Source organism: Orbicella faveolata, unplaced genomic scaffold (assembly GCF_042242905.1).
Source record: "Orbicella faveolata isolate gen_17 unplaced genomic scaffold, um_ofav_v1 contig_25, whole genome shotgun sequence".
Lineage (NCBI taxonomy): Eukaryota > Metazoa > Cnidaria > Anthozoa > Scleractinia > Merulinidae > Orbicella > Orbicella faveolata.
Window position 1 is genome coordinate 15,016,389 of NW_028301553.1, and position 10,791 is coordinate 15,027,179.

Genomic DNA, 10,791 nt, shown 5'->3' on the forward strand with positions numbered 1-10,791 from the left:
TAACGTGCATGAATTTTTTTTCGGCAATGGTCATGTTTATTTTTCGTGGTAGAAGTATGCCTGCAGAATTTTTTTTTTTCAAATCACCCATCCCCCTCATTAACTTGGACCAATGTGTTTGTTGATTTATTGAATATTGAGTGAATAGTGATTTAGTGATTGATTGGTTGGTTGGTTGGTTGGTTGGTTGGTTGGTTGGTTGGTTGGTTGGTTGGTTGGTTGGTTGGTTGGTTGGTTGGTTGGTTGGTTGGTTGGTTGGTTGGTTGGTTGGTTGGTTGGTTGGTTGGTTGGTTGGTTGATTGATTCATTGATTGATTGTGTGAGCGAGTGGGTACTCTATCAACCAACAGATCGATCTTGTTAGCATAAAAAATCTTAACCATCGACAAAAGGTTTACTTACCTGTAATAGCGTAGTCCCGATAATATGAAGTTGTATAGATTGAATACAAAGAACTGTAGCATTCTGGACACGATACCCACAAGTACTAATGCAAGTACAGATGCAAACTCGACCCCAGGTTCTCTCTCCTTTGAGAGAGAGGCTGGTAGGTTGATACAGATGTTCGCTCTATGGACCGCTGTATGGGGCTGGTTACTGTGTACCTTTACCATTTTGTTTTGTTAATAATCAATGTATATGTAGGTCGAAACGTTTGACACTGTAGACTGTGAGTCGGTTAAATAAACAAGCATACGAACAGCAGTGGCAAATGTTTTTTTTTTAATTCAGTTTTATTTCTTACAAAGGACAAAACTCCATTTTTAACAATATCAACAGACTTATTTACAATAAAATCCAGGAATCTTGCCGTACGCGTCTTTTTCTACAAGTCTGTTCAATTATAGTGTCTCCATTTCTAAGGCTTATAGCACTCTTGGACTTGTAAAGAAGTTGCACCATTGCAATATAAACTCAGGTAAGAATCGTCTTTGATCCAAGTTCAATCCACTTCAAGAAGACTTTGTAAAAGATCCTTGTAACTTACTAACCGAACAAACTCCTGCGGACCAATTCGCTGCTGAAACATAAAGGATAACAGAGAAATATTACAAAACAGTCTCTTAAAAAACGTATGATTTATTCCTTGTAATTCGAAATGGTCGTTGCACTTTCATCCTCTAGATTCATTAGATTTTGCCCTACACATTAAAAACCATTTCCGATAGCAAGTGAAATACTCTACAGTTAAATTACAACCCTGATTAACCTGATCTACAAAGAGAAATTAAAATTAAGCAAAGAAAGTTTAACATTCTTATAAGAAGTTTTTCCGAAACACATCTTAGAATAAAAACAAGCGATAAAAAAACGACGTTTCGATCTCCCTGAGATCATGTTCAAGTTGTAGAAAAAGGGAATGAAATATACAAATATAAGTACAAATTAGGGCGTAAGTTTAACATTGCTGCAGATATCTGTGAAAGGAAAGCCGGATTGCTGCAAGTTGTCACTCGAAGGAACAATCTTCTGTCCCTCCCGACCCTCCATTATCGCTAGTCTTCGCTTATTACTATAAAGTAAGCATATCAAATTACCGTAGATTTCGGATCTGGAGCTGCAGCCGGCACGAACTTCTGGGTTGTAACTGTCAAGGAAAAAAGGGGGGCAAGTTTATTATTGACAATAAACAATTTGATATTTCAACCGACGAAAAAACTAAATAAACGCAAACTGAAACCGCTGCAACTTGCCATTACTAGGCCATTTACAGTACACGACCGTCCCCTCCCTCCATGAATCCGTAACCTCCCCACTCCTGTCCCGTGAAGACTCACCTGGCGAGTCCCTCCAGTTAAGAAGTTGTAGAAACTGTTCGTAGTTTGCCTCGTTCCTGTCGTTTCGTTCAACCTTTTGTAAGACGGCCTCTAGTAAGTCGTGCTTGGCAGGCACATTGAACCGTTTACAAGTGTTGTGGAGTTCTTGCAGAGGAAGGTATCCAGTGCTAAAGAAGTAAAACAACATTGCAAATGTTGAGATTTTTTATCCCGAGAAACCTTCTTAGAACGTGAATGACTACTGCCTCCAGGTCAGCCACGCCTTCAAGTACTTAATTACCACTAACGGAGAACTTAATAAGCTTGCAAACTTTACGTTCATAGACACTGCTAAGTAGCATGAGCTATACTCATGAGAATACGGTTCGGAGAAATCTTACAACTTGCAAACGTAAATATCTCTAAAACGAAAAAAGATATCCAAAAAGGAAAACGCCATTCTTCTTTACTTTGAAAAGCCTTTCAAATATGCAGCAATTATTTTTCACTTCATAGGCACTTTAAATATTTTGCTTAGTGACTTTCCCGCTGGCGCTGACATTGGGGTTTTCTTATACTCCCTATTGTCATACAGCTGTAGGCAGAAATCTCCAAAAATATCCTGGCAGGTCTGCCCTCGAGGAAAGTAAGGATAGAATAACCTTACCCGAGCACATCTTCGTGTCTGCAAGAGTCCATCATGTTGGAGAAGTCCTCAAAGTTAGCTTTCCTCAGTTGTTCCTGAATAGCCACCACTAACATCTGAAGATCATCTTCTTCTTCCTGAAAAGTGGATCAGGAGTCAATCTAAAGCAAAACTCACATTGCGGTCTCTTAATGTGACTCCGAGACTCTCGACATAGAACATATGGAACACTTAATAATATCGGTTTGATTTTTGGAACAATATTCAGCAAACGATAATAAATCAGTTGACGACTAACGATGCTAAAAATCAACAAACCTTGAAAAGGTAAGGCTGGAAAAAATTCCCTTAATTAGGTATATTTAATTCCTTTCACTACAGTTCATGCCAAACGACTGAAGGCATAAGCCTTCATCAGACAAAAACGACCTGGCATATCGCTGATAAGTGATAACATAGTGAGCTTTGTCAACTACAACCTGACAACACAAGTAGCTGCAAATTAAATGATAAAGCGAGAGGGCCATAGGAGAACATATTTGACGGCAAGTACCTAGAGCCTGATCAAAGAGCCAGAACTCTCAAGTCCCACGCAAGTGCCTCAGTGGTAAATAGGGACCTTAAGCAGTGACGATGGTGACGCCTCGCAAAAGTCAGGGATTTGTATTTTACCTTTGAATTTCACAATAAGTTAGATCTGTTCAGCCCGCCGATCGGTCTAACTTGCTCAAACTAAATATGTCACGCCAGTGATCAACTCGAAAAGATTTGATAGTGGTTTGCCTAAGCTCCCTAACACTTTATCATACAACATTTCTTGAGTGCTGTTAGTGATGTTTACCTTATAATCTCCAAAGTATCTAGACACTGTAAGCTGTTCATGCACAGTCAGCAGACCTCGTCCAAACTTGTCTAGGATTTCCCTGTAAAGCAAAAGTACGCCTTTTAAACATTACAGAAACTACGACACTTCAACTTCTTTCGAAGCAAAAATCATTTATACTCGAAAGTCACACATATATAGGCTCCTTCCTTGTGTTTACAGCTTCCCAAATTCACAAGCACATTGAAGCAACCTTCTCCCTTCTGCCACTGCCCAGAATAAGGCAAAGACTGTTGGACCCGGAGTGGGCTCCTATATGAAAAGGTCGGAGATGCTCGTTGGAAATTTTGAATCAAACCCCTAAAAGAGACTAATCTGCATGTGGCTCAATCTTTATTTGACCCCTTAAAGATACCACTTACAGTGAAATAGGCTCAATTATCAGCCACTGTTCAGGAAGGGAGCCCACGCTTGTTGAGTGGACTTAAGAGAGCCTAAAAGATACTTTGACCACTAAAAATGGTGTTTTGTCATGAACACCCTTAGCGAGACCAGAATCCTTGATTTATATCCCAAAGCGAGATGACAGGCATCCCCAACATTTTCATATTTGAGTACTCCCCTCCAACTCCAGGCTCTAGGATCAAAGGTTCACAACAAATTTCATATTGGCTATTTCAAAAGACTATTTACCTGAAACTGCTAGCGCGTATTTTGCCAGAATTGTTTGGATCGTGTTCCTGGAATTCAGATTTGATTTCTTCGTACTTCTGTTCAAGGATCTGCTTCAGTTTTGGAAGAATAAAATGAACGTTGGCCTGAGGGAACTCAGCCGAGTGTTTCTCCATATAATCCACAGCATATTCATCTGCGTCAATCAGGATAAACTTGTATTTGTGGAACTCAACATTTGCTCCGATGTATAAGTCCTACAAGGGAATTGAAACAGTAAGATTTTGCAAACTGGGAAAACAAGGTCACAGAACGGACCGTTGTCCGGTTTAGCTGGACTGGTGAGATCAAATACAAAACAAACGTAAAGCGAGAAGCTTCAGCGGCATAATTTCTGCCATACACGAAGTCTGCTTTTTAATGCCGATAAATTACAAGAGAATAATCGAACACCTGCCAATGTTATCGCAGATCTGTTATCATTAACAAAATCATACAAAGGATTCAAGAGTTCTGATTCTTATTGTTGAATCAGAAACTGCACGAGATGATATCAGTATGTCACCACTATCATGTTACTAGGCGACATCGCAAAAACCCTCCAAGTAGATTCTCAACAACATAGAAGCGGAGTGAATGGCTGCTAGTCATAAAGAAGTCTCATTGTCACGACACATCAAAGGTAATATTTCTTACTTGAGCGATAAAATAATTAATGTCATCAGGTTTCTTGATACGTCCTCGTTCCAAAAACTTGCCGCCCAATATCCCAGAGTTCCTCTGGGGTGGTTCAAACACAAGAACAGTGTCATCAGAGAGGAAGTAAGAGATGATGAATCTGTAAAACAAGATGTAGTCTCGTTGTTCCTTGGATCAAATTATCACATATTTACTTTGTAATAAAAACCCACCACATGGAATCTAACTTTTTCATAATAATTATGCAACCTCTCTATAAAACTTTCTCATTGCATTACGTTTTCTATCTAGGCCCAGGTAACAGAGCTCAGAAAAAGTGCCATCTGGTCATATTTTCCAGCCAGGCAAGTAACATTTCATTCTAACTTGCTTTATGGGCGAGGGGCCAGGCACATCTTCTGCCAGCTAAAAAAGATAAAATAAGACTTGCCCAAGGCAAGCAAAATCTGGGGGCTGCTTATCCAAAGACAAGCTTGAAGTCAAGTTTTTTTTAGCCCTAGGTAATCGTTAAAAGATGTTCTTTTTTAGGTTTTGCAATTGAATGTTGCTGTATGAGTTCATAACAAGCTATAACACACTGAATTACGAACTCACAAAGTTACCAGCTCCCAGATGGCTTGACAGCTCAGTCGGTAGAGCACTGCACCGGTATCACAGAGGTCATGGGTTCAAATCCTGTTCAGGCCTCAATTTTTTTCCAGGCTTTAATTTCACAACTGCTTAAGTTGTGTGTGTAACTGCAATAATCAATCATGTCTTCACTACATCACTGTGTTTGTGTTAACTCACCTTCTATCCATATCAATGGGCCGTGTTGTGTCCAGACGGGCAACAAACCGAAGAACATTGCTCTCAAGACCGTGTCTACAAGAGATAACAAATCAGTTAGTATGGTCAAACCAAGTTGACAACAGATAAACAGTGACAAGAACTCTGCAAAGTTATTTATATTTGAGATCAACACTAAAATTTTTGACATCAAAGCTCTAGAAATGTGAGGAGTAATTTCCTTGGGTCAAGTTCGACAGTTAGACTTTGGCTGAATCAAAATAGAATCAACTGCAGTGGGGCAAAACCACCAGTTCTGACTCAGACATAAAAGACTTTGTGGGGTAATAGACCATTCCTGTATTCCAACAAACAATGGCACCAAGTCGAGGTCAGGGTGGACAAAAATACAGCAAATGTATGAAAATGTCCACCCCAACCTCGCTCTGGTGCCATTATTCAAACGCACTGATGTGAAATGCGGGAAAGGTCTATTATTTCTTTCTTCCAGATGCTGTCACAAAGATAGACAGCAAATTCTACTTTCGGCCTCTCTGTAATTTAAGTCGCAATGTTACTTTATTTCAATTTGGCTGATGGCATTAGTTTATTCCCACCTGTCTTTTTCCATAAACTTCTTGAAATCCCTTCGAGTAGGCTTGGGTCTGAGACTGAGACATGTGGCAAGTGAGTCTTCCTCAGAGCCAAATCCATTGTATGGGGGGATCTCACGTGCCGGCAGGGGCAGCGGGTCTGCTTTGTATTTGATATTTTCAAATTCCTCTGTGGGAAAATAAACGAGCCAGCAGTTGTAAATACTTATATATGTGTCAAGAAGCACCAATTTAGACCTCCTCAAAAGTTTGATAAATTTTGATATTTACCCCAGCAACTAACAGCAAATTTTCAAATACAATGAACGAGCAGGATAACTTACGAAGCCCATATTTTGACTTGTAATACTCCTTTGTAAACTCGTCACAGTCACAGATACGGAATTTGCGGCCCCACACATTGAGAACAGTGCCTAGAGTGAGGTCACTGTCATGATAATAATCTGTATGGACTGCACCAGTCTGAAAAATAACAAAATACAGAAATTTATCAGTTCTCAATAAAACATTCCTTACAAAATTGAAATTGTGTCTTTGTACATTCCATTTTGAGTCACACAATAAACTTGTATTTATTTCTCTATTTTTCATTTGTAATAGACCAATTTCAATATATTAAAATTCAGCCTAAAACAATAGACCTCTGCACGAGGCTCCGGGGAATAAATACAGAGTTTGTGGGGTTTATTCCCCGGAGCCTCGTGTTGAGGTCTATTGTTTTAGGCTGAATTTTAATATATCGAAATTGGTCTATTATTATAATACATAATGTTTATTATTATCTTATTAAATTACCTTCAAGCTATCAAGAATCCATCTCCCTCCATGTCCCATGGGTCCAAACACATTTAACACTGTTCTGCCAGTAATCTCTCCTGGTTGTCGCAGTGATGTAGGTTCCTAAAACAAAAGAATAACAAAGTTTGTTTTATCTCTTAATCCAACAAACCTTTCACTCAATCAACAAGCTAAATTCTATTAAAGATATCCAAGCAAAGGGCAGTTAAATTATACCTTTGGTAGTCGTTGCCGTCGCAGAAACATAGGTACTGCATCTCTACCACTATTGTTAGGAATGCGTTCACAGATCTCCACAGTATCATCAGCAAGGAAATAATGTAACTCCATTTCACGAGCATCACCAAACATACTAAACAGAGAGAAGACAAGTTCAAGAATAAACATAGAAATAACAATTTTATTGTTTTAGAATTGCACTCTATGTTCATTAAAATAACATGCAATAAATGAAATAAGATAGAATCTGACAGCTGATTCAATAATTCACTAACCTGTCACAGTCATCCCAGACACAGAAGAATCGCAGTACATTACGATCAAACTGCAGAAACTGCTTAAGGGTGTCTTCCTTTTCGTATGGTCGCAAAGGCTGCATACTCTCCACCAACTAGAAAATAAAATGTAAAATGTCACATTAAAACACTATCAGTATCTGATGGCTGAGGTGACACAAAAAGTGCAGGAGTTGTTTTAAAAAAATAAACACAAGTCTTTCGAAAAACATTGAACATCAGGGAAAGAACATTTTAAAATTAGATTAAAAGTTAACACCTTTTTGCGGTGATCGGTGTATGGATCTCCTGGAATGTTTTCTGGGTTATTGATTCTGACTCCAAGTTTACGGAGGAAATTGTGAGTGAAATCATCACATCCCTGTCAAAATGTAAACAAACTTGTTAATAATTCTTACATCAAATTCACAGGAAAAGAAACTCCATAAAATTTTCCACTATTTTGTACAAGTCTTCAGATACAAGTACTTCTTATACTGGAAATATTAAATATTACTTACAGTGATTTTAAAGGTGCGTGAGTACAGCATGATTTCTTGACCAACATTAAAGTTCTCCACAGTGTAAAATTCTTCGTCATTGGGTGGAGGAAGTGGAATGCGATGACGGCGAATCAGAGTTCCTGTTAGTAAATACCAACACAATTTGTAAGACATGTCTAGCTTATTATTCAAGGTTAGATATGTGAATGACTGGATAAACACTGCATGGCTACTGCCTTGGGTAATATCAAGGTCTCAGAAAACAACTTCAAGTCACTATATCCTTAAGGGCCAGTTAATAAGTGCTTTGATATGCCACATCTACCCTTGCCAATCTCCAGAGGAGAAGTGCTGAGGAAGGGGTGTGTCGAAAAACAACACTTTTTACATAAAATTACTTAAACATTTCAAGAGCGGTGGGGGGAGGGGGGAGTCAAAACTAAAAAAGCCTCTGCAGGAGTGGATGAGTATTTTATGGCCCAACACAACTGAAGAAAGCACTTCACGCTTCCACCATATTTTTGGGCAGTATGATACACATGCAAATTTGTAGTCGAGAGTCTCAAGACACAACTTGATCTAGCTTGAGCCTGCATGTAGTGTTCATGCTGATGCTTGCAAAATAATGCACGATTTACAGGGCTGTCAATAAGAGCCGTAACCTGTAACACCTGTTACGGCTGAGTATGTTTGATGTACCCTTGATGTTATGGGTGAACTAGCCTGTAGTTGATACAATACGCCTATAAAGTAACACGTTTGCTACAGGTATGAAGATCAAGGCTACAGCCCTGCTTTAAACATACCTTGAGGAATTCCACTATTTTCAACTTTGGGCTCAATCACCTGAATGCTATCATCCTCCAAATAAAAGTATATTTTGCATCTAAAGTAAGGAAATCCAATCAAATAGTAAGATTAATTGGCCACTGATTATACTCCGGTGTTCAGCAACATATCCATGTAGATGATCCTGATAGAATCTCTCAATATCTCAAAGGTGTTTGGTCACTTCTCTACTTTAATATTCCTCAACATTATGCATGTACATGTAATCCTGCCTGCTGCACAGAAATATATTGTAGAATTCCCTGAAACTGAGCAACTTCAAAGCTTCAAATCTCTCCAGTGCAATTCGAAATGTTCCATTGATATCAGAAAAGGCACCAGAGGTTTTTTTAATAGTGGACTCTTGCCTCCTAATTTTCTCTAGCCAAGGACTGGGTTTCACATCTTAAGATAACATACCTCCTTATCCTATATTGCTCCTCACGTTTCTCATGCACAGCTTCTTGGAAGTAAGCATCAAAGCACAAAACCTGTATTTCAAAAAACCTGTATTAATCCCAGCCTTTAATTCATGCCTCATCTATTAAGTATCTCCTATGTCAATTATCTCAAAAGAGAAATTTATTCTTGATGGCCTCTAAGGGTTAAAAGAGAACACAGCAGACTTCTTTCCATGAGGTTTGTAATTAACTGTTTTGTTTTACCACACAGCCAAAAGAAATTATTACGCTCTCTGAAATTCATTAACTATCATTCTGGACAACAGGATGAGTTAATGAATTGGCCATGGGCTCAAGACAGACAACTCGATCATATGCAAGTCCAGTCTTCAAGGAGGGTCATACAGGGGTATTCACATAATACGTGATTAGCTGATTTTATTTTCCATGAAACATGAATTTAGGTAATTATTCTTCATGATCTGTGACCTGAAGGTTTCGTGTGACCCATGAAGAACTAGAATAATTCTAGTTCGACATTATTAGTCGATAATCATGATTTTACCACTCTATTCTACGTGATTTTGAGACGTAAGTCCTCTGAATGGTTAGACTTGTCTTTTGAGAGTTACTTAGGTAGACAATTTGCAATATGGAACCTTGACTAAGCCTTTTGCAATTTTACTTTCAACACTCTTTCTAGTGTAAGGACAGGTTATTAAAAAGAGTATCTTACTTGCTCATTTTCGTGATTCGGGAAAAGGAAATTTTTCTGTCGATGATCGTCCATTTTTTTGTTGCTGAACCATGCCACAGAACCCCCCCCCCCCCCCCCCCCCTGTATGACCCTCTTCAAGTTAGTGCCTCATATGCTTGGGTACCAGTTATACAGACTGTTTTGCTGCCCAGAAAGTTAGCTTAGTCAATCACTGTAGGTATACCATTGGGTATGTTCTCGAAGCAGAATGAAAAGCTATGAACTTCGGAGCATAAGCAAAGTTAAGTGAAAGTAGAGTTTTATTTCAGTTCTTTATAATTAATGTAAATTTTTCCATTCTTTTTATCAAATTGTGTTTACCTGTCTGTCAAATGCAACCCAAGCTGGGGCCTCTCCACCAATTCCTTTCGGATAACCACTGTGTCTTGGTTTAAGCTTTTGTCCTGGTAATGGATCCCCTCCTAAAAATAATCAATACGATATAAACTTCAGCTTACATGTAAGAATATGGAAGGAATGATAAAAAAAAAGAGACGAACATGTTGAGAGGAAACATTCACAAGCACGATTCAAACATTCGCAAACGCGATTCAAACATTCGATGAACAAATTATTGTTTCGAAGAAAAATAGTATAGTTTTACTGCATACCGATCCCACTTTTAGCTTCTCCAACATAAACTGATACATCATTCCGATAATCAAATTGATGTGATTTGTGAAATTTTGTCTTGCCAATCTGTGGAGAAAGACCAGAGTTAGGCGGGTTTTACTACAAGCTCTGCTGAAAATAAAGAAAATAAGACGTCATTTCTGACATTTAAATTCGTACCTTGCGGTCGAAAACTTGTCCTGGAAGGAAAGGAAGAGCCATAGTTGTTTATGGAGCAAACTCTGTTTAGCTTTCTCAAGAAGCTTTTCTGAATCCAAGATGTCTGCCGTGTTGCTAATATACGGCTCGTCACTATGATTTCTTGGTTTACCATAGCAACGCGTTCGAAATCTTACATCACTGTTGATTGGTTAAAATTCTTCCATTCTTCCCATTTAAACCAATCAGAGCTCTGAATA

The 10,791-nt window shown here is 38.6% G+C and overlaps 1 protein-coding gene across 2 annotated transcripts; it reads right to left on the reverse strand.

The window, feature by feature from the left end:
• Positions 1–715: 715 nt before the first annotated feature.
• On the reverse strand, positions 716–10,776 carry LOC110042026 (EF-hand domain-containing family member C2-like). Of its 2 annotated transcripts, none has more exons than XM_020747344.2 (20): positions 10,553–10,776; positions 10,372–10,459; positions 10,082–10,182; positions 9,023–9,093; positions 8,581–8,660; positions 7,793–7,914; positions 7,552–7,653; positions 7,272–7,387; positions 6,994–7,129; positions 6,775–6,879; positions 6,303–6,441; positions 5,983–6,148; positions 5,387–5,461; positions 4,595–4,736; positions 3,920–4,155; positions 3,245–3,326; positions 2,425–2,540; positions 1,779–1,945; positions 1,539–1,588; positions 716–1,018 (listed from the first exon to the last, which is right to left on the reverse strand). In XM_020747344.2, exons 1-20 carry the CDS (start codon positions 10,592–10,594, stop codon positions 944–946), a joined length of 2,211 nt encoding a protein of 736 aa, XP_020603003.1. In that variant the 5' UTR covers positions 10,595–10,776; the 3' UTR covers positions 716–943. The 2 variants fall into 2 exon arrangements, with proteins under 2 accessions (XP_020603003.1, XP_020603002.1); XM_020747343.2 differs by having other exon boundaries at positions 716–1,021.
• Between the last annotated feature and the right edge of the window lie 15 nt (positions 10,777–10,791).

What these genes read in the sequence shown, in the direction of transcription:
- LOC110042026 (XM_020747343.2), bottom strand. Translation starts at nt 10,594, where the DNA reads ATGGCTCTTCCTTTCCTTCCAGGACAAGTTTTCGACCGCAAG. An exon ending in CACGCACCTTTAAAATCACT is followed by an intron (nt 7,654 to 7,792) that starts GTAAGTAATATT and finishes ACATTTTGACAG; the next exon opens with GGATGTGATGATTTCACTCA. An exon ending in CAAGTCAAAATATGGGCTTC is followed by an intron (nt 6,149 to 6,302) that starts GTAAGTTATCCT and finishes ATTTTCCCACAG; the next exon opens with AGGAATTTGAAAATATCAAA.